Source organism: Chrysochloris asiatica, unplaced genomic scaffold, assembly GCF_000296735.1.
Source record: "Chrysochloris asiatica unplaced genomic scaffold, ChrAsi1.0 scaffold00036, whole genome shotgun sequence".
NCBI lineage: Eukaryota > Metazoa > Chordata > Mammalia > Afrosoricida > Chrysochloridae > Chrysochloris > Chrysochloris asiatica.
The window spans coordinates 1,529,980-1,554,469 of record NW_006408554.1 but is presented as its reverse complement, the minus strand read 5'-3'; the positions used below and the strand labels follow the sequence as shown (position 1 = coordinate 1,554,469).

General features: G+C 40.7%; 1 protein-coding gene across 1 annotated transcript in view; it reads right to left on the bottom strand.

Annotated features, from left to right (window-relative positions):
• JPH1 (junctophilin 1) overlaps positions 1–24,027 on the bottom strand; it is a 122,917-nt gene extending 98,890 nt beyond the window's left edge. Inside the window, exons 1-2 of the mRNA XM_006860005.1 lie at positions 23,584–24,027; positions 16,699–17,461 (exon numbers count right to left, since the gene is read on the bottom strand). Coding sequence (XP_006860067.1) covers positions 16,699–17,461; positions 23,584–23,962 — 1,142 coding nt within the window. The 5' untranslated portion in view covers positions 23,963–24,027. The remainder of the gene's footprint in view (positions 1–16,698; positions 17,462–23,583) is intronic.
• Between the last annotated feature and the right edge of the window lie 463 nt (positions 24,028–24,490).

Genomic DNA, 24,490 nt, shown 5'->3' with positions numbered 1-24,490 from the left:
GACTCCATGGCACACAACCACTACCCCAACGACAAGAAGTGACTAGCTTACAAGCTTTCAAGAGGGAACCTAGATCCAGAGGATGTGGAGGAAGGTAGAATCTCCACTGAGTAGTATACAATCTGTCTAGGTGGAGCTGATGAAATGAAATGTGAATGGGTCTCTTGTGATATAATAGTGGATAATTGTTGTCAGGAGTGATTGTGAGGGTTGGAAATGTAAAGGTAGATGTTGTGTATCAAAAGGAGGGTAAATGATTAGCTTTGCAGTCTAGGAGCGGAGGTCCCTGGGACCGTCAAGGGAGAAGAGCGCAGAGCAGGACCCTACCCAGAGAAGCAGTGACACCAGAGATGGAGGCAGAGAGGATGACGTGGAGAGATGGCGCGGCTGGGGACTTTAGACCTAGAGAGGGAGAGGGGCTATGTGCTGATGACCAGGGGGCTGGCTTGCAGGATATACCCTTTGGTTGGTTGAGGATGCATGGAGGGGACTGTAACCATGGCAATGAAACGATATATGATAGGATGAATGTAAAGATAATGTTCTCCCAGGTAAACTATCACATAGTACACAATAAAACATTAAAAAAAAAAACAAAACACAAAAAAACCCACGACACAATGGAGCATAGTTCTCCTCTGACTCACAGGAGGTTGTCATGAATCATAATCAATTTGATGACAATGCTTCCATATCTGGAAACACTGTCAAAAACATAAGTTTATTGAAAACTAACTCACTTTAATGTCTCTATATCCAAACAATACTAATGAAATACTGCTACTACCAAAACTCCTAACTTGTAGACTCTAGATATAGAACAACTTAGTTTTAAACAAAACCACTAGTCGTCTTCTCTTTATCACTATAAAATTCTTCTATCCTTTATGTAGATTCTGTTGATAGCATTCCTCTTGTCAGAAGAAAAAGACTAATCTGCAGAGACACTGTGTTATATTAATTTAGCCCATGCCTGCTATGAACTTCGTGCTCAATCACAAAAGGCTCATTAGGGCTAGACAAAGTGAGGGGAGTGCAAGTAGACAGGGCTGCTTGGACAAGAGTCCCTGCAAAGCATGCCAAGCTTGCCCAGGCCCAGTGGGGCTTCGTGCCTCTTCAACCCACAGTCCACTACCTTCTCAGTCCATGGCAGAGTAGGTGCTCTAAATGACAAGTTTTCTTTCTTATTCATCTCTGCATTTCCAAGGCCTAGAGCCATGTTTACACAGAGCTGGCACTACATGAATGCTTGCTGAATGATGTTTCATAGGATAATAATTGGTGAGTGTAATATTTTGTTCCAATATGGTGTCTAGGAAAGAAACTGTCCAACAGATCTTGCACACTAGGTAAGCCTAGGACACAAATCTTAGAAAGCATCATTTCAAAAATGCAAGAATAGATATTCTGATTATCTGACTACACTGATATAGAGCTACGATTCTTACATAATGTTATAACTGGTTCACTTGCAACTCTTTAAAAGAACTGTATCTAGTACCACATACGTGGTCTCCTTCTTTCTCTGTGTGTCCTTTAAATATCTTTGCTCCTCAGGGTTCAGGTCTGAACTCCATGTATATAGTACAAATCGGAGTTCCAAACCTACTTTACCTCTTATCTTTTAGATAAGTCAAACATCCCAAACTCATCTTCCTCCCTAAGACTATACTTCCCTCCCTGGTCCCTACCTGAGTAAACCATCCTGCCATCCACCCAGTTAGAATCATCCTGACTCTTTCCATTCTAGGCTCACCCCTTATTCAATCAATCATCACATCCTACAGAGTCTACTTTAGACTTTCACACAGATTTACTGCTTTCCATCCCTACCGCCACCATACTTAGATTTTTACTTAACAGAGTACTATTTAATCTGTTCCCAAATTTATCGCCCTGTACTTCCCTTAACCCCTACACTGCCTGAAATCAGAGGTGTTGTTGTTAGATGTCATGGAGTTTGTACTGACTCATAATGCCCCTATACACAACAAAACGAAACACTGTCCGGTCCTGGGCCAACCTCACAATTGTTGCTACGCTTGAGCCCACTGAGGCTGCCACTTTGTCAATCCATCTCGCTGGGGGTATTCCTCTTTTTCTCTGATCCTCCACCTTACCAAACACGATATCCTTCTCCTCCAGTGACTGGTCCCTCCTGACAATATGTCCGAAGTATGAGAGACGAAGTTTGGCCATCTTGGCCTCCAAGGAGCACTCTGGTTGCACTTCTTCCAACCCAGATCTGTTTATTCTTTTGTAAGCCCATGGTACTTTAAATATTCTCCTCCTACACCATAACTCAAATGCATCAATTCTTCTACTATCATCCTTATTCACTGTCCAGCTTTTCCATGCATATGAGGTTATTGAAAATACCATGGCTTGGGTCAGGTGCACCTTAGTCCTCAAGATGACATCTTTGCTCTTCAACACTTTAAAAAGATCTTGTGCAGCAGAATTTGCTTAATGTAATAAATACGTCATTTGATTTCTTGACTGCTGCTTCCATGAGTGTTGATGGTTGATTAAAGAAGAATGAAGTCCTTTGCAACTTCAGTGTTTGAAATCAGATTGTTGTTGTTATGTGCCGTGGAGTCGATTCCGACTCATAGCAACCCTGCACAGGGTTTCCGAGGCTATACATCTTTACAGGAGCAGAAAGCCTCATCTTTCTCCCACAGAATAGCTGACAGTTTCGAACTGCTGACCGTGAGGTTCGCAGCCCGATTTGTAACAACTATGCTACCAGAAATCAGACAGATCTTTCTAAATTTGATCACATCACTCTTTTGCCTGGGATCTACCAACAGCTTTCCCTTGTCTTTGAGATAATATTTAAGCTCTCCCTTATAAGTCAGCAAACCGCAAATAAAACCAGATGCCTTGAAATTGAGCCACATCAGAAGCAAATCCCAAGCCTCTTCCCAGGTGCCTCTCGGTGAGTCTCTGGGTGAGTTTGAACTGCCAGCCTTTCAGTTAATAATCCAATGTTTTGCCATTTGTGCCATCCAGGAGATATGGGTCAGCAAGCCCCTGCTTACTTTCCACCTCATCTCTCAACACCCTTCACATAGCACTCTCTGTTTCAACCATACCAAATATTTTACTGAATCCCACATATATGTGGGGTTTTGTCTTTTATAACCCTCTCCAGTTTCTAGAAAACATCTACTCATCTTTTGGTTCTCATACTGAATGCTACCTGCAGATGCCTGCCTCCAGCCTCAAAACAATGAATAAATCCTTTTTGTGGGTTAGGCATTGGGCTGCTAAGCACTAGGTCAGCAGTTCAAACCCACCAGTCACTTTGAGGGAGAAAAACAAAGCTGTCTACTCCAGTACAGTTTTATATTCTTGAAAACCTTAAGAAGTAGTTCTACCCTGTTTCTAGGGTTCCTATGAGATGGAACCAACGAGATGGCAGTGGGCTGGTTGGTTTGTTTTGGGTGGCATGCTTCCTAAACACATTATATAGCAAGCTGCCAATCATCCAATATAATAAGTGCTTTTTTGTTTCATCCCAATCAGATTCCATGTTGGAAATGATTGGGTCTTAATCATCATTTTACACTTACATCTTAACAAGAGATTAATATTACAAGAATTACTTAAATTAATATTTCACTGAGATAAGGCTCAAACCATATAAAATGGGCTATCAACTTTGTCCTTCTTGCTAATTCATGCTAAACTTTAATTGCTGACAGGTTAAAGGTTAAAGACATCAACCTTGCACGGCATATGGGTTCTTACAAAATAATCTAGCAGTGAGAAGCCCTGATGGCACAATGGTTAAGTGCTCAGCTGTTTGAACCCACCAGTCACTCGAGGGAGAAAAGACCTAGCAATCTAACTGCCATAGACTTTAGGCTACTATGGGGCAGTTCTACTCTGGCATATAGGGTTGTTCTGAGTTGGCATCAACTCAATGGCATAATAACAATACAGCAGTGTGTTGTGCAGCTGACTTGCGTTCACTGGGTTAAGCAGGAAAGGGTTGAGGGGAGGCACAAGTGACCAGGACCATTGTGAGACCAGGTATACAGCCTTTATCCTTGCTCTTCAACCCGGAACTTCAGTGGGGTGTTTCCTGAATGTGTTTAGACTAATGGACCACACACACACACACACATGTATTCCTCCTTTAATTGGACATGTGTTTCCGAAATCTGGAACTAGTAAGAAAAGACTCCCACACCAATGCAGAAAATTGGACAGGGTCTTCAAATCCAAGCAATTGAGATAAAAATGTGATTGAATTGGTCAATTTGAACAGGAAAATTCTACAAAAGCTTTTTTTTTTTTACCTTATTTAAAAGTTTTCAAACATTAACAAAAAGGTAATGCAATTATTTATTAATCTCTGGTATAATCTATCATTTTAAAAAAAACATTAAAAAGTGAATTCATATGTTATGCCTGGCTTGAATGTTATTTCCTGTGGCTAAGGAGATTTGATTTCAAAAGAGTTGTACTTCTTTGGAACCAATCTTGATTTCTTGCATATTAATTAAATTTCTGAAAAAGAGGCTTATTTTGAATTCAGGATATTATTTTAAAAAATTAAATACCAGCTAAACTAGCAGGATAAACTTATTAAAAGCTTATTTGGTTTTATTCTCAAGAGGGTGTTGTACCAAAGCTAAATGACTTACATAAATACCGCTGGCATTTGTTGGATCCTGCTCCTAAACACAATGTTCATATTTCATCTATAATAAGAAAAGCATCTCAAAGATTTGCAAGGCACTAGTCTTGCAAGCGTCCAGTTTGGTGTCTTGAGTAAAGTGAGATTGGCAGAGTCAGCTTAATCCATAATGGAAAGTTGTGAGCGGGGTGCTTGGGCTGCCTGGCAGCTGCTGCTCTGGGGAGTCTCTAGCTACACAAGCCTGCACACAGGACTCTGCCACTTGTCCTCAGACATTGTTGATTCGGGTCAGTGCTGAGATTCGCAGGGAGTCTATGGGTTGGACCTTTCATGCCGTCATATTTTGGGGCTTTCCAGAAAACAAAGAAGGTGGTTTTCATTTCCAACGAAGCTATACTAAAAATAAACCTGTTGCTTTAATTCATCATATTTACTGAAAGAGAAATCTGTCTTATTTCATTGCTAAATGAAATGGGATCTGCTGAAGTTTATACTCTTTAAACAAACTTCATCAAAAACAAGGCCAATGGGTGCCCCATGACATAGCTTACAGCTTACTATCTTCATTCTAGCAGCTCCCCCGCTGGTCTTTTCAGCCAGTTTTCACCTAGTAGCCCTCTGGAGATTTTTACATTATCTTGTAACCTAATCACAGCATGTAGAGCATCTTTTCCTTGCTCTCCCTGTTAAACTGAAGTGGACAGCAATATGTACAACACCCAGGTTTTAAAAAGGTATGTTTTTAAAAGGACTGCGTTCGCGCTTTCCCCTTTAAAAAAAAAAATTTAAAAATCTAGGTAAGTGTGAACCTCCCATTTATTATGGCCCAAGATTAATTTTCATTAAATTCTTATGAATTTAACACATGCTAAATTTACTTGTTAATCATTAAAACAAGCCTGCCTCCATATCTCAGAGTTTCTGAATAAGCATGAATGCAGAGTTTTTACCGAAAGCTCTTTAGAAACAAAATATCCTAAGAATGGTTTACCAAGGTTCTCCTAATAATATGCTCCCAGGTGACATGTAATGACATGTCAAATGGTGTTTTTGTTATTAACTTTCATCTTGTCAATTCGGACTCATAGCGACCCTGTATGAGGGTTTCCAAAGAGTGGCTGGTTGAGTGCTTATCAGACAGTGTCACACCACAACTCGGTTAAATGGTGAGGCGCTACAAAATCAGAATGAAGGCAAGATGGTGGACAGAGGAGTCTCTCTGCACTCCCTGGTTACACCTCTGAGGGATCACTGCATCCACACTTAACCTCTTGTTGAAGGGACAGGACAAAGTTGATGCCTAAGTCAGCTTCTGGTTTACAGCTGCTCCTTCTGCATACATACACAGAGAATGCTCACTGACTGCTAGTTCCAGCAAGAGCTCCTGGGCCCCTTGATAAGGTGAAGGTACAAAGAAGTTAGAGCCCATGGGAAATGGATATTCTATGGTTATTGTTGTTAAGTGTCGTCAAGTCAGTTCCAACTCATAGTGACCCTGTATAGGCTTTTAAAATCTTTGTAGGAACAGAAAGCCTCATCTTTCTCCGGGGAAGCAGCTGGTGGGGTCGAACCACAGACCTGGTGCTTATTATATAAATATTCACTTAAATTTTCATGTGCAATACAAAACTTAGAATATGCATACAGGATGATGTTGACCTATGCCAACATGTTGTTCCTCTTAAGTGCTGTTAAGTCGGTTCTTACTCACTCATAGAGACCCTGTATAGAGCATCCAAGGAGCAACTGGTGACTTAACACTAACACATGTCATAAAAATGAAAGAAAAATCTTATTTTATAGTGTCTTCACAAGAGTAATCCAGCACAACTTGATAAAAATGCTTCTATGTAAACTTAATGGAGGGAAGTGATTGATTTTGCAGCCCAGGTCCCTGGGATCATCAAGTGAGAACAGTGGAGTGCAGGACCCTACCCAGAGACACAATGACACCAGAAATGGAGGCAGAGATGATGACATGGAGAGACAGAGTGACTGGCGATTCTGGACTCAGGGAGGGGAGAGGGGCTGTGTGCTGATGGCTGGGGGGCAGGCCTGTGGGGTATACCCTTTAGTTGTTTGATGATGCATGGAGGGATTATAATCATTGCAATGAAACGAAATATGATAGGATGAATGTAAAGCTGGTGTTCTCCTATGTAAACTCACATAATTCACAATAAAAACTTCAACAACAACAAAAAAACTTGTATGTAAACTTAAAAAAAAAATTACTTACATGTAAGTCATTTCCTCCCTTATTTTCTTTCCATTCTTTAAAAAGCGAATTGCCTGTTGACCATATATACTGATTTCACACAGATGTGAGGCTGGGAAGGGGTGAATCTTCATATAGACTGATGTCTTCATATAGGAGGCCAGGTCTGGTTGATTTAACTCCTTTCTTTTTCATCATCTCTATTTCTGCTTCCCAAGCATTCCTTCCCTTCCCTTTTCCTTTTGTACTCTACCTTCACCTTTCTCCCAGCCTAGCTTCTCTACTATCAACTTTCCCTTCTGAAAACCATACATGTAGGACTGAAACAGTTTCCAGTCACATGGCTGTATATATGGTGGTGGTGATTGTGTGCTGATGAGTCGGTTCTGACTCAGTTTCCAGTGCTGTAAATATTTACAAGAGCAGAACGCCTCAGCTTTTTCCTGCAGAGCAGCTGGAAGATTCGAACTGCTAGCCTTGCATTTTGGCAGCCCAACTTGCAACCCACTACATACTGGAGGGCTCCTTAGTTATATTTGAGGGGGCTTCAAAAAGCTCATAAAAAAAAAAAAAGCATTTAAAAGATGACAGAACTTTATAAAATTCCCATATAAGGGGCCATGGTGATGCAGCAGTTAAGCAATTGGCTGTTAACTGAAACGCTGGCAGTTTAAACCCAGCATCTATGCAGGAGAAAATGTAGTAGACTGCTTGCATAAAGATTATGGAAATCTTGGAAACATTATGGGGTAGCTCTAATCTGTCCTATAGGATCACAGTGGGTTGGAATTGACTTGACAGCTATTGGGCTTTACCTATAGACAGTGATTTACACCTTAACACCACTCTCTCATTTAAACCTCAGAATAATCTTGCTGTGATAGATGAAGCAAATTATTAACCCCAAACCAAACCCACTGCCATTGAATCAATTCTGATTCACAGCAACCCTACATGAGGTTAAGGAGACTGTACATCTTTATGGGGGCAGACACTCATCTTTCTCCCGAAGAGTGGCTGGTGGGTTTGAACTACCGACCTTCCAGTTAATAGCTTAACACCTAACCCACGGTAAAGCAGTTATTGTGATTTGTTAAGTGCTGCATAGTTGATTCCAACTCATGACCCACTCTGAGATTTCTGAGGAGTGACTGGTGGGTTTGAACTGTTATAGTAATGTTTCTGACCCTCAGAACCTGAGTATTCTAAGTGGTGGTGGCTGTGTGCCGTGGAGTCAGTTCCGACTCAGCGACCCCGTACAGGGTTTCCGAGTCTGTAAATATTTATGGAAGCAGAAAGCCTCATCTTTCTCCCACGGAACAGCTGGTAGTTTTGAACTGCCGACCGTGCAGTTCGCAGCCCAATTTGTAACCTCTACACTACAAGAGCTCCTTAGTATTTTAAGTAAGCCTCTGAAATTTGTTTATAGAAGCACTGGTTACAAAAGATGGACACGGTGTCAGGCAGCAAAGACACAGATAAGAAAAAAAGAACACAAGATGCCTAATGGATGTAAATCCACACATTTCTGGTGACTTTTTTCTCCTAAACATCTCTACTTAGTTTTAAGAGCTTCTTCACTAACATGACTTGCAAAGGGTAAGAAGGATTTCATTTTCCTGCAAAAGCCACTTACGCTAGTAATTTAAAAATAGCCAGAGCCCAGGTAGAAGAAACAGAACAACTCCTCATGGAAAGGTTCATCTTGAATTGTTTTTGAAAGATTATGACCACTAACATTACAGAAAAGAAACAAAGAGATTATAAGCTATAATTCTGATTTGCAGAAAAGAAAAGGAATCATTTTGTTGGACAGACCAGAAAAATTTCCAATTACTAGCTTTTCCTGGTAACTTGGCAGAATTGAGCCTTCTTGCTGCAATTAGTATTAGCGTGTGGCACTATGGATCAGCACTGGACCGTGAACCACAAGGTCAGCAGTTCAAACCTACTAGCTGCTCTTTGGAAACAATATACAGGGTCGCTATAAGTCAAAAGCGGCTTGATGGCATTTAACAACAAATGTTTGATTTGGATCCATAATGATTATGACTTGGGACTAAGTTTTAATTACTAATAAGAGAAATTATGAATTGAGGAAAATAATACTGTGAGGAACTGTTGTACCAATCATAGTCAGCTAATCTGCTGGGGAACTGTATATAGGGTCACTGAGTCAGAACTGACTCGACAGCACTTAACAACAACAACAATCATATTATCTGAGCTTAAACAAAATGACCAAAGGAAGGACATGAATAATTTTCAAAAGGAAATAAGGACAGTTGAACATTTAGCAAACTTGTCACATACTTCTTGATGTTGAACATCTGAGATTCACCAATGTTATTAACAGTTGTTGTTAAGTGTCATTGAGTCAGTTCTGAATCATAGAAACCCTGTATAGGGTTTCCAAGGAGCGGCCGGTGGGTTTGAACTGCTGACCTTGAGGTTAGCAATTCAGTGCTTATCCTAAAGTAAGGGTATAAATTGACTGCCTGTAGCTTCCATGTGTATAAGAGCATCACTTCTGCATTACTAGACCAGTTCAAAATGAAAAACAGGCAGTGGTTTGGATTAACCTGATAAAAGCGATATTGATTTAAGGAAAATGGCACTTTTAGCAGACTTGCATTTTTTGCACTTGCTTGACAAATTAGAGCGTGATGAGTTTGTACAGCTAAATTTACTACCTTAAAGCTGTGGTTTATAAATGCTCAGCAAAACTGAATTGGAAGGTCTGGCAATGTCCGTGTCCTAAGTAGTGAGACTATAATACACTTATTCTCAAATATTTACTAAAGCATTTACTCTATGTCCTGATCTAAGTTTGCCACAGGATATACAAAGGTGAACAAAGTTGCCTTCAGAATCTGTCTACCCTAATCTAGTTGGAAAAAGAGATATTAAACAAATCAAGTGAGATACAATTACATTTAGACTAATGGAGTCAATGAATTTAAACTGAAGGAAATGCAAGTATAGTTGGGGCGTGTGGGGTGTCGCTGAGTTGGAATTGACTTGAGGGAAATGGGTTTGGATTTCCATGAAGAAGTCACACCTTAACACTTAAGCCTGGGGACCTAGTGAGCTGAGGGGTAGCCAGGTGGGGGGAGAAGGGCACCAGGCAGAGGGTACTAAATACGCAAATACCCACTGCTGTGGACAGAGCATTTTGAGTGAGGGGAACAGAGAGTCGCATAAAACGAGTATGAAGACAGCATAAATTCTAAGTGCCATGGAAGTGTGCTGATTCAATTCACATTTTAAAAGATGACTGGCTTCTGTGTGGAGACTTGATTGTGAGGAGTTAGGAATAGGAGTAGCAAGGCCAGTTGAGAGGCTGTTGGATTAATCCAGGAAGGAGAGGCCAGGAATAGGAAAACCTTTCTGCTTTCTACGAAAAGCAGAAAGGATGGAAATGTATACAAGGGGCCTTCATAAAGGTCGTGGAAAAATGGAATGAAAAGATAATGGAATTTTTCAACGAACTTTTTGAAGCCACCTTGTATTTTGTAACTTTATTATTTAAAATTACAACATGCTTTATTATAGGGACTTGTCAGAAGTTGATTAAGAGCTTTCTACAAGAAGCAATTTTTTGTTATTTAGATTTTCAGTATCTTGAGAATCTCCCTCAAAATAATATAAGGAGTGGTAAGGGGAATACAAGAAAAGACAAGTTATCTACAAGTTGCTAATTGGTTAAACTGGTGTAGGTACATGGGAGCTTTAGCATGCTACTCTCCATATTATTCTTAATGTTTGATTTTTTTTTTATAATAAAAACAGTAATTTGTATCCTATTTGGTCTCAAGTTAAAGGTCAATTATGTATGTATATATACATAATTGACCTTTAACTTGAGACCAAATAGGATATAAATGGCAAAAATCTTTAAAAAATTTTTCTCACAGTTAGTCTTTAAAACATACATATATATATGATTTTAAGAGTAAAAAGAAAACTAAACCCAATGTCATCAAGTCAGTTCTGACTCAAAGTGACCCTAATAGGATTTCTAAGACTTTAGATCTTTATAGGATCAGTGTCATCGTTTTCCCATGGAGTGGCTGGTGGGTTTAAATCGCTGACTTTGTGGTTAGCAGCCCAAAGTCTAACCAACAGAGCCATCAGGGCTGCTTTTTTTAAGTGTTGTTAAGTGTCGTCAAGTCAGTTCTGATCCATACCAAACCTGTATAGGGTTTCCAAGGAGCGGCTGATAAGCTTGAACCGCCTACCTTGTGGTTCAAACCAACTTTGCAGTCCAGCTCATTAACCCACTGCACCACACCAGGACTCCTTTTCAAGCGTACTTTTCTAAAAATCCTACAGGAAAAGTGTGTGTCACCTTTATACCTAAGTCTTAAATCTGGGGAACAATTAAGCCCCACCTCTAATTCGGAAGAGAGATGCAGCATGCACCTCTAAGCACACAGGTCACTTGCCTACAAGTTCCTCCACATTCTGTCTAGCTGCTTCCATTTCCCAATAGCTGTGATGACCACCACAGAGACAGGCTGTAGCAGGGACAAAAGAAGATCTCTCCTGGCATCACCTGTCTAGGTGCTGCTGTTACCACCTGAAATGTACTACTAATAGAAAGGGAAAGTCTGACCCCATCACTGACACTTTGCAGTAACATTGAGAGCTGCCCAGCCTCCTAGATTCAAGGAGGCTGGCCACAAAAGCAACAGGAGTTTGCAGAATGGAATATAACCAGGTGCTGATGAGTCACGCTTAACTCATGGTAATACCCAATGTGTGTCAGAGTGGAACCGTGTTCCACAGGGTTTTCAATGGCTGAGTTTTCTGGAAGCAGACCTCCAGGCTTTTCTTCTGAGCCATCTCTGAATGGACTCAAACTCCCAACCCTTCAGTTAGCAGCTGAGTATATTAATCATTAGTTACTACTAACTCTCGTGCATCCCACTTTCTTTTCTTTCTTCTTAATCTGAAACAAGAGTCCTGCTGTAGTGCTGCAGGATAAACTGCTAGCCAAAAGCTTGTCAAGTTCAAACCCACCAGTCACTCCTTGGAAACCCTATACAGAGTCACTAAGGGTTAGAACCGACTCAATGGCATTTAACAACAACAACTCTGTACAAGTCCTGGTGTAGCACTGTAGGATAAGCACTGGATTGCTAACCAAAAGGATGGCAGTTCAAACCTACCAGCCACTCTTCAGAAGCCCTATACAAGGATGCTATGAGTCGGAACTGATTCAACAGCAATCCTATGAAGCAATGAAGTTTGTCACTAAACACTGGTGATTCTCAACCACTTAAGGACAGCTTTCTCCCATTCCTTTTACTATGTATTTTCGATCATCTTGGATGATAATAATTACTTCAATGGCTCAGACCATGCAAAGCTCTTTTATTCATACCCCTTGTAAATGACATGTTCATTTCCACTAAAGTGTGGTTCTCTAAGGGTAATTTGTACTTGCTTTCTCAACCAAAGGTTTTACCTGAAAACCTTTAAAATATTTTTCTCACAAACAGTTAAAGTCTTTGAATACTTCTAGCTCAGTAAATCTACCCAATTCACAATAAAAAGTTTTTTAAGATCTTTAATTAAAAACATTATTGGATATAAGAAGGCTGGTGGGATAGGATAACCACTGGACAGATAACCACGAGGTTGCAGTTCAAACCCACTAGCCTCTCCACAGGAGAAAGATGAGGTTTTCGGCTCCCATAAAGACTTACAGCCCCGAAAACCTATATGGGGTCACTATGAGTCAGAACCGAGTGGACAGCACCTAACAACAATACTGGAGATAAAAGGAGATGGGATAAAAGTTGACCAAGTAAGAAAAACAAATGAAGTTGTATTTGAATGAAGTGAAGACGTTCAATAGATGCCTGAAAGAACTACTGGAGGCAAGAGCTCATGGAGTAAAAATTGGCCACATAACAAATGTAATTGAAAGGTCAGGGGATTGGAGTGGTCCTAGGCCTCTACAAGAGGGGGACTTAGACCTGACATGCTCTCATACTCTCCCACATGGCTTTTAGTCATCTCTATTCAAACAGATTCTGCCTGATGTATTTTCTGAGAAGTAAATTCAGCATATTGGGGACCATATTCTAGCTATAATGTACTAATAAACAACACTCCAGTGACTCAAGAGTGTCTGATTTACCAACTAAAGACCCCCATGGGTGCTGGCATTGTATATAGGCTCAGCTCTCCCGGGTCCCAACATCTTCTTCATCTAAAAAACAGTGCCATTGGGATTATATCATGGCACAGAGCAGACACAGTAAACTGTACGCTTAAGCTCTTGAAATGTTCATAGTAGTTCTCTTCTCAAACATTTTTTTAAAAACAAGGTTAGACCCTTTCTCAATTCAAGGTGATGATTTTCACCCTCAGAACCAAGACAAAAGAGAGGAAGAAAACATTTTGTCAAGTTTTATAAATATAGTACTTTGGTAATCAGCACAGAAACCTACAGAAAAGTTTTAGGGTTTAGCAAATTAACATCCCTACAGTCTGCATTTTTTTAGTGCTGATCTACGTAATTACCTGTATCTACCAGCTATTCTACATCTATCATGTTATATCTACTATTTACTGTTCTCTCTGTTCCTTATTCTCTAAGGATTAAAGAGGGACTTATACTTTCAGAACTATGCCTCCTTGTTTCTTCAGAGAAGCAAAGGAATGGTCCATGGAGCTACCATATTTTTCAGACTCTTTAGATCAAAGCTGATTGATTGCATGTCTCCTGGATTTCCCAGAAGAGACATTATTGAAGGATACAATTATTTTCCTTCACAACCAATGTAACATAAAGTAGGGTAAGGGTACAAAGGCAGACTCATTTCCCTAGGCACTCATCACACACAAAAATCTCTAAAGCATAAAAAAAGGAACCAACATAGAATAATGATTAACACTGTTTGTGTAGACTGTCAAACTGAAATGGTTAGTAATTGTTAATGGACCATTATCTCCTTTTTTTCTGTTAAGGTGAACTAGGGATTTCAACAGCAGCAGCTGCCAGGAGTTGCGTAGTTTCCAGCTTTTATTCGCCATGACTGGGAGAGAGGGAGAGTATAACCTTATGTTCTTAAGCTTTTGATATTTTTAAAAGCTAAAACATATTAACTGCTAGAGGGAAGAACTGAGCATATATATTCAGGGGTTATACAGGATCATAATTTAGGACAACAGTATAGTTAAAACTTTTTCCCCTAAGCAGCAATCTCTGAAAAATTAATAAAAGCTTTTTTATTTTCTTAAAAAAGGAATTTTTGTTGTTGTTGTTTCATTTGTTTAAGGCTGCAGAACGCTAAACTCAGCTACACTCTCCAAAAACAAGCCACAAAACACTACCTCGGAAGCATTCATTAAAGCAAGGAATCTGGAAATGGGACTAAAACAGTGAAAATAAAATATAAGAGGTCAATTGATGTTTCATTGTGGAGACTGCAATGAATAAGATGAATCAAAATGTGAATGAATTGTTGAAGTGCTCTTTAAACCTTCATCCAATTCACAATAAAAAGGTTTCTTTTATTTAAAAAAAGGTATTGAATGTTTTTAAATAGCGCAATCTTTGTAAGTAGTTAACGGGCTAAAAAGTGTGAAGTCTTATGCCAAAGATTTCCTGATAATCAATTATATATATGACAATGCTCCATCGACTTCAAAAAGGCTTCAAGGGAGAGAAATGTGGCTAGGACTAGGTCAAGAGTTTTATGATGCTTGTGTCAGCAAAGAAAGTCTGCATCACAGGTCCTCCTGGTCTGTCAGGCAGATTTCGTCACTTTCAACTAATCATAAAAGTTAGTAATTACAACAAGCATATGAAAGTCATTGACTAGTGTACTTCGCAGGTTTATTTTCTATCTGCCAAGGGCTGAACTGCCTCTATCATATCACTAGGATGTAAAGTGAAATAAAAGGTTAGAATCCTGAAGTGCACTTAACACAGGATGCTAGCGCATAACAAAAGGTTAAATCACCACCTCTAAAAGTAAGCAGAGGGCTAGGGAATCCAGCAAGATTATATGTACCCAGTATCCTATCTATAAGCAAAGTGAAAAGCAAGTAGAGTCAATGTTTGGTGATCAGAAAATATTATGATCTAAAACAAAAGATGTTCAGCAGAAAAGACAGGAGAGATTCGTTATGAAAGTTTGTGCTGAATAACAGGAAATATTAACTTGACAATAAAATTAATTTTAAATAAAAATGGAAAACACAATAAAGACTTTTAATGTACTCTATCCATAGCAAGTAGCACAGTTGGTGAAGTATTCAACTGCTAACTAAAAGGTTGGTGGTGGTTTGAACCCACGGAAGTCACTCCATGGGAATAAGATATGGCAGTTGGCTTTAGTGAAAAGTTTACCATCTATGAGGCAATTCTAGTCTGTCTTAAAGGATCACTATGAATCAGAATCAACTCCCTCGCAATGAGTTTTTACCCTACACACATCATAGAATATATGACTCCCTCCATTTCCAACTAGTGCTTTGGATACCTTGAAGTTAATCATCTCATAATATGGGCCTTTGAACAATCAGAAAAGAAACTTCAGGAATCTGGAATCATTAAGTTAAACCATACGAAGTCACCGTTTTTCTGCACATCAAAAAGTTTAAAAGGATTACAAACTTCATATGGCTCAACCAAACAAAAAATGTGTTCATTAACTTAATGCTAAGAGTAAAAACTTGAAGACATTAACTTTTTGTGCGTATGGTTTCAAAAAGACATTTACGTCTATAGAAGAGTATTAATACTGAAGCAAGAAAAGGATTTTTTAATATTCTGTGCTAAATTTATGCCTCAGGTCACACAAACCTGTGGTCACTCAGAACCCACTTAAATAAGCCTAAAAATAAAAAGGTCCATTTAGAAACCCGTTTTGTGTGTGTGTGTGTGTGTGTGTAACAAATGACATGCATTCCTAATAAAATTCCATTTCCAAGATGCCTCCATCCCTTTCTTGTTTTCCTTGCACTCCATTATTAATGGTAAAAATTCAAGCAAATTTTCCTTGAGCCTACATACATCCCATTCTCCATCTATTATTCACTCCCATTCTCCTCCTACTTACTTCAGCCCTTCCCTACTGCTCTACTTTCTCCCAAACTTGGCATATTCACAGTTCCATCTGTCCATGTCAGGCTACCCGCACCCCCATCCCTTTCCTTTTAATATACAAGTGATCTAATCTTTTCTGCATAAACCGCATCAGTTCTTAGGTGGCTCAGTCCCTCCCCATACCCCACCACACCATTCCCATGTAGACGAATTCTGCTATTTTAAACGCATGCAGATTTTGTCATGTAACTTTACATTTTTGCCACATTTAGATCTTGATGGCCTTCTCAAAATCCATCTCATCTACTAAAGCATCAACAAAAAGAATCTGAATTCTATGCATTTTAGTAAGCTTTTAAGGGGAGTTGTACACAGTTCAACTTAAACATTAGAATAAGGGTACCCATTTAAACTGGGTATGTTTTCATGGGACAGTGCTCTCTGGGGAAGTGTTGGATTCTTAAAAAAATAAAAGATTCACGAAGATGAAGAGTCTGGCTGAATTCCATCATGTGATTTAATGCTAGGGGAGTAACAGGAGAGCCAAAAGGTGCCTTCAACATTTTTGATGGAAAATAAATTTCAGAACAGTGGGTCCATTGCAGATATTCTCATTCTATTGGGCTTAATCATTTTCAAACATTGATCTTGGGCTGTTGAAAACCTCTTTGGTGGTATTGCCAGCAGACTGACAAACATTATCTGTTAGCCCACATGATTGACCCACCCAACAAAACTATTGGCCCAGTATTTACATACCTTGAATTTGCTATTTCCACTTTAGTTCTTGCCATGGCGGCTGCCCTTTGCGCACCTTCGATTGCTCTGTCCACCTTCTCCCTAGTTTTTGTATTTCTTATTGGTATGAGCTGCTTCCTTATTCCACGGACCAGAATATTATTTTTGTATTTTCCCTCTTCTTTAGTGCCATCAGGGAACACGGTACAGCCATACCCATGCCTCTTGTTATTTGCCCATTCACCTTCATACTTCATGCCATTGGAGCGTTCGCTGATGCCGAAGCCATTGCGCTTGTCGTTCTTCCACTCACCCATGTAGGTTTCCGTGGTGGTGGCATCAACGTGGTCTTCCACCGGGCAAAAATCACAATCGACGTCACCGAAACTTATTGTGGAGTTGGCATCGCTGGAACTGATTCTGCTCATGGCCGCATCGCTGCGGACCGAGCTGCGCTTGCTGGAGATGGAAGATTTGGATTCCGATTTGCGGAGTTTCATGCTTCCAAGAAGGGAACCTCTTCTGAATAGACCGCCCTTCTTCTTCCCGGCCGAGAGCTCGGCATCTGCGTGGAAATTGAGCACGAAGCCACCGCGGGTACCCGCTGGACTGTCTGCTGCGGCCGCGGCATCGTGGAGCACGCTGCCATTGCTCTGCTCACTGCGCAGGGACGCCAGCGAGGTGCGCAGCGGCGAGCGGATCACCGTGGCCATGCCATAGGGCACGCTCTGGCGTACACCGTACCCATGCCTCATGCCGCCGGCCCACTGGCCCTGGTAGGTACCTTCGAAAGACCGCAAAAAAGCACAACGTGAGTGGGAGTAGAAAGGTGGTGCAATCTTCTACAAGCACTGGGGACGCATGATGCCCACCGGGAGAACGTGCAGGCCCACGGTCAAATCCGACAGATTTCCAAGTCAATCCTAAGGAATATTTTGCATTCACTTGCGAATCCCTTCCTGCAATTTTGCATCTTTGGCTTTAATGTAATTGTAGAGGATTTTCCAATAGCCTAGCAACTTTTGCTTTTCATTTTAAAAAGTTTGCAAGTGTTTCAGATGAAAACTACTACTTTCTGATATAAAGTGATCATTAGAAAACCACTCCCCTCTTCCCCCCTAAAATTAACACATCAAGAATTCCTCTTTGGAAGGTAGTGCAACAGAATAAATTAGTTCTATTTGTGAACTTTATTCTAATTTTACTAGTTCAGTTGGAAAACCCTAAATATGACTTTGAGGTCCTTGACCAGCATTCCAATAAACACAAATGCATTAGCATATATTATTAGTGACCTGGTGCTTGAAACATGTGCTTTACATTTTCTTTCTATTCTCTTCACTACCTTTTCTGAGAGTAGGAAAATAAGTTAATATTCAGAATTGACAGTTGAGGTTGGATCAAACTTTTTTGAGCTAAAAGTAGTTTGCCAAGTACAATCAAACCCATCAAATCCACTGTCATCAAGTCAATTACAACTGGTAGCTAAGATGTATAATGATTCTGAAGCTATGCATCTTTATAGGAGCAGAAAGCATCATCTTTCTCCCACAGAGAAGCACTGACTTCATGATTAACAGTCCAGTGCTTATCCTACAGCATCACCAGAGATCCTTGTCAAATACTATATATACTGAATATACTGAATCATTACAAGGGGAAAAAATGGGCAGCTAGATTTGTCCCTTATTACTTGTCAAATATCTTTTTTCTCCTTGTGATTCTCTTCAAGGGTTTTCCTATTCTCTAGCCTCTGACAATGAATTATGAATCATTTTATAGAGTGAACATACCTTGAGGGCAGTGATTACTACACAACACAAAATTTTGAGACTCTGGGCTTATGTGGCCTGGGTCTGTGGGTACTGATATTTATAGATTCTGTGTGCTTAATGATATGTTTCCAGTAAAGCAGCTATGGTAGCTAAATAGATTATATTCTTTACTCTTTGAAAAGCCGAGATAAGGCCTGTGGAAACCTTCCACTCTTACCAGTAAGGAACTCATCTCAGCACAAAGATATATTTGAAGCATCTGTTGATTTTGCTGACACCAGATCACTTTTTTAATGCTCACTGTGCCTTTTCAAAATGATAATCTCTAGTTTACCGCATTTGTTTTTAGTTAAGTCTAAATATGTGCGCAAATATGTTTCAAAACAAACAGCCAACCTGGTGCAGCTTTTAAAAATTTTAGGAGGAAATGAATGTTAAAATTAGGGAACTAAAAATTTTCATTTAAGAATTTTTCATTAACGAAAGGAAAATGTAATTGTGCAAGGAAAGTACCAAATTTTAAGTTATAGTATCCATCAAAAAAAGTTATATGGAAAAATCCAAATGTAATAATTTCTCTACAATTTTTCTACCAATCCACAATGGCAGAGAAAACACTTCACGATTATAGTCTGTCTTTATCTCTTAGTTTCTGATTATAAAGATGCATCACTTTGCATTGGATATTGCCAGGCTCAGTTGTTTATTGAGTGGCAATGGATAGTTACTTTTTAAAATACTGAGTAAAAACGTCAGTGATTATAGAACAGTGTTAACAAGGGATAACTATTTGTTGCATTTAATAATGAAACCATTATGTCTCTAAAGCAAAAGGTTTTGACCAACTTCAAAACTGCCTTCTGCCTTCTCACTCTGTATGTATTTAGCTGACAATGTAATACTCAATGAGCCTGGTAACTATGAGGGTCACATTCTGGATAGAAGTGAAAATCTTAACCTGACATCTGCAAACTTCTAGAAGGTAGATGGGCCATAGCTTTCTCAAACACATTAACCCCAAAGGATAAGACAGTCATACAGAACACTTCAATTTAAGAAGCTTCCTACTGAATACTAGCCATCCTCAAACACTACCACCTCAACAGGAAATTGAATTATTAGGAAATCTCAACTTTGATTTTTTTTTCTTTACCTATATAGATAAAATTTAAATTCTAGAATGAAAATTATGAAACTGGACGTTTAAATCACTTCAGATTTAATGTTGTTGTTGTTATGTGCCGTGGAGTTGGTTCCAACTCATAGTGACCCTGTACAGGGTTTCCGAGGCTGTAAATCTTTACGGGAGCAGAAAGACTCATCTTTCTCCCGCAGAACAGCTGGTAGTTTCGAACTGCTGACCCTGAGGTTCGCAGCCTGATTCGTAACCACTATGCTACCAGAGCTCCTTGAGATTTAATAGTTTAGTCTAAAAAAAAAGTGATACTGTTATCATGTTCTTTTGATTTTACCATTCTATGTAATAAGTCTGTTGTACCACTGGTGTAGTGCTGTGGGTTAATGAGCTGGACTGCAAAGTCAGTTTGCTCTGCAAGACTGGCAGTTCAAGCTCACCAGCTGTTACCTGGAAACCCTGTACAGGGTCGCTATGGGTCAGAGTCGACTCAACGGCACTTAACAATTTCCAAAGATGCAGTTTGATATCAATCAAAAACATCATGGGAAAATGGAGTTAAAATAGAATTTTTCCATGAACTTTTTGAAGTCTGCTCATATATATATATATACTTTTTAAATACAATCTAATCTTGGTCAATATTTAATACCAAGGGAAAATTAACATTTTTTTTCCCTTAAATGGTTATCTTTAAAAATAAGATGAGTGTCTAGAGTTTTCATAGAAGCATTGCTTGGAAATTTAAGAAGTAAAAGGTAACAGTAATAATAATTTAAAGGGTTTAAGTCTTTGCTTAAACTGCCAAATATATAAAGGGGGGGGGGAGGAAGACAAAGGCTTTGGCCATATTCCCATGCTATTCTGTTAAAGTGCAGTATATGGTAAAATTCTTCCATGTAATTGCTAGAAACTTATTTGCAGCCAAATTGCTAGCAGTTCTTCTGAAATTTAAAAGGGGTTTGCTTTAGTCAATGAAGTTGGAAAAAAGGGCTTCTCTGTTTCTTTATGAAGCAGGTGGGTTCCAACTTCTTTCTGTTGCTCAAATAAAGTTCTAAAGAGTTCCTTGTGATTCTTTAAGTATAGATGTATATTCTACAAGTATAAAATTTTTTGCTTTAAATTATGTTCCATGATTTTCCTCTGGTGATTTTCTAGACCTAGTCACTTTAACTATACAATCCTCAGGTGGCAGGCATCCAATACAGAAGGAGTTCAGTCAAGTTTAGAATGTACTGTGCTAAACTTGGACTCCTGGTGTGGTGTTGTAGAATACAAGCTGGACTGTGAACCACAAGGTCAGTGGTTCAAACCCACCAGCTGCTGCTTGGAGACCCTATACAGAGTCACTTAAGTTGGAACGGACTTGATGGCACTTAACAACAATATGCTAAACTTACGTTTGAATGGGTATGCACAAATATGTATATAGTTAAGAAGTCAACATGTCTTAATTATTTTCAAGAGTTTTATGACAAATGGAAAAGTAAAGTACAACAGATCAGAATCTGCCCCAAAATGCTGGATACCAACATTTGGATTTCATAGTATGGTTTTGATTTATTCTTAATATTCAGGTTTCTATTTCAACACTTTACACCAAATCACTACTAAAAAAAAAAAAAGTTAAGTGATACTTCTTACATGTAAACTACTTCCTTCCTCCTCTCTAATGTCACCACAAAATACATGGAATCCGATTTTCTCTAAATCCAATAGCAGGTGCACGTACACATGCATGTGGTGGTGGGGAGTGTGCAGGCAAAACCAAGCTAAATCTTCATAGGGAAAGAGATATTTCCTATTTTGACCAAAACATTTCTATGAAACCAGTTGTAGTAATATGCTTCCATGAGGACCTCCATTTGCCATGACAGGCAAAGCTAAGTTTAAGCAATCGGGTTCAAGTTCATGAGCTGCTCCTTGGAAACCATATAAAGGGTTGCTATAGGTCGGAACCAACTCGATGGCACTTAACAACAACAATAAAATAAAGGGACACCAGAAAGAAAGCAGAACATTGACTAGTACTGAGTAGACTTTCAAAAAGAATTTTTAAAGTTTCTGTCTTCCGAATTGCAGCATATTAGATGATAATAGAAAAGAAACCATAGTATTCTGGTGATACCAAATTTTTTTCATTTTGTGTTTGTTTTTTCATTTGACTAATCTTAAAACAGAAGGCAGATTATTTACCCATAAAGCCATGTTGCACAATGATTTAGGCTTCTACAACACATAAATTACCTTTACTACACTTCATATATTTTGGTTACTATAAAGCCAAGAGGTTGTTTAATGCATTGGAACTTTAAAAGAAAACATTTTATATTGAAACTTCCCAAATCAAAGTGAGAGAACTATTCACAGTCTTCTTAGAAGGTTATAAAATGCACACATTAAAAAAAAAAATAGTTTGCATTCCACTTTGAGCATGGGATTTAAATAGTAGAGCCGAGGCCTCCAATAAAGTCCAATTACAAACTAATGTATTGGTAGAGCTGTCAACCAAGGCACTCAATGCCCATTCAGAGCATTTAAGAGCCCCAATTAACTACTGTGAAACTCAAGACTCATACACCCCATATGAAAGTATTCAAGAAAGTTTTTTTTTAATCCATCAGAAAACCATATCCTTTATTTATACTGTAGGATTGAAAGATGTTCTTTTAAGCAAATCCTACTATTCTGTTCTTTTGCATTTGAAACACTGCCCAAGTGTTCTGAGTAAGTGAAGTGTACAAATTGTATAAGCTTTTATATAAGCAATAGCATAACAGAGATTGTAGTGGGCTGGAGAAACTTTTAATTGGATCCCTTTAATATCCTCTAACTGTGAGCAGCTTAATTCCAAAAGGTGATATTGCTTCCTAAAACCTTTTTCAATTAAATATAATTGTATTTATTATTGGGAAATTTATTTTGCCAAAGTATAAGTCATTCATCTTTCTCAGCTTATTATATAAGGAAATCCATCAGGTTTTGACACCTGTTTCAACAATGTACACTTTCCCTAATTGAAAAAATAAAGAACTTCTCTTTTTATCTACACAATGTCTATGGCAAGTACTATTAAGTATTAAAATAAGGTGGATTTTGTTCACAGCCAGGCACACAGTTGAGCTCATACACTTTCATATAAATCAGTTTCACTGCTGCTGCCTTTCTCAGCAGTGTTGTCACTGCTAACGTACCTAGCTCGGGATAGAGGAACATACGTTTCAAAAATAAAATATATAATTTTTAAAGCGTAGATTTCATAGTTCATTTATGAAACATTTTCTAGTAGTTTGTCCAAAGACATCCAAGTCACCAAATACTATTCTCATAACCGAACACAGTGCTTTAAAAAATCAAATGAAAACTAGGGGGAAAAACCCACAACCTCTGAACTCGAGATGCATCAGGTGGCTGCTCTCTCCTCTTCCATAAGTAGGATGCTTCCAAATGCACCCCAAATAAGGTCCAATTCCCCAACACACTAGTTATAGGGTTCTGGCTTCTATCTTTAGGCTACTAGAGGGCCAGAATCGAAATACGACTCCACATGAAACCAATCCGGGGAGCGGTCAGCACGGACCGCCAACCCCACAGCGTTCACTCTAACTCCACAGGAGTGGCGATTTCAAACCCGGCCTGGCGAGGGAGGGATTGGGGACGTAAAGTGAAGGGCTCAAGTGACAGCGCCCTCTCTCCAGCTCAGCCCTCCCGATGGCAGTGCAACGCTGGCACTGGTCAGGTACATTCACGCCTCTCTCCCCTGGGTATGGACACACCACCTACTCCAAGAGTCGGGTCAGACCGAACCCTCCGCAACAGGGCCATTCCAGCGCACCCTCTCAGGAGGGAGAGCGTGGAAGGTGGATGGGAGGCTTCCAGGTGTTTTGGCGGGTTTCCGGACACGTGCGCCTCAAGTCCTCCCCGTTTCCCCGTAGCCTGGGCAAAGCCCTCCACACCACCTCGAAGAGCAGCCGAGCCGCCAGCGACGCCGCTCACCTCCATCCCCGTAGGTCTCCACGCCGTACCCGTCTTGCAGCCCGTTACTCCAGGTACCCTCGTAGCGAGCGGGGGTGCACAGGCTCTGCCGGACCCCATAGCGCCCCTTGAAACCATGTGACCACTCCCCCCGGTACATCCACTTGCCCTTCGTCTCCACCCCCAGCCCGTGCCGTTTGCCCTGTGCCCAGTATCCCTGGTAGGTGTTGCCGCTGGGCCAGGTGTAGCCGCCGACCACCTCGAAGCCATGCGACCAGGAGCCCGAGTACTCTCCCTGGCCCTTGGGCCCCGTGCAGATGCCATGCCCGTGCGCCTTGCCCTCTTCCCAGCCGCCGCAGTAGGTGCCGCCATCGTCGAAGTCGAACCTTCCGCCCGTCATTCGGGGGGCAGCCCCGGCGCGCTCCCCGCAGGGGCACGGACACGGGCAGAGCTGGGCACGGCAGGGTGTAGGTTGGGGGTGGGGGCCTGGCAGGCGAGCTCAAGACAGAGCCCCGGGCAGCTCGCGCCGCTGCTCGGCTCCAGTCCGACGCCGCCCCCGTCCTCCCCTCCTCTTTCACCGCCGCCACCGCCTTCTTTCTCCTCTTCCTCCTCCTTCGCCGCCGCCGCCGCCGCCCCGGCCAGCGCTGCGCGCGAGAGGACAGCCCAGGCTCCGGAGCGGACCTTCAGCTGCTCCCGCCCGCCCACGTGAGCCGGGCACCGCCCCGGGCCCGCCCCTCGTCCCCTCCCTGGGCGCCGAGGCCCATCCCCGTGGCGCGCCTGCCCCGCGCTCCCAGCCCCCGAGCTGCAACCTCTCTTTCGGGCGGGCGCGGGGGGAGGGCCGGTACCCGGTACCCGTGGCGTGCGTGTGTTCGCGCCGCTGGATGCCGATATGAGGACGGGTATACCCGTGGCGCTTGAGAATCTCTGC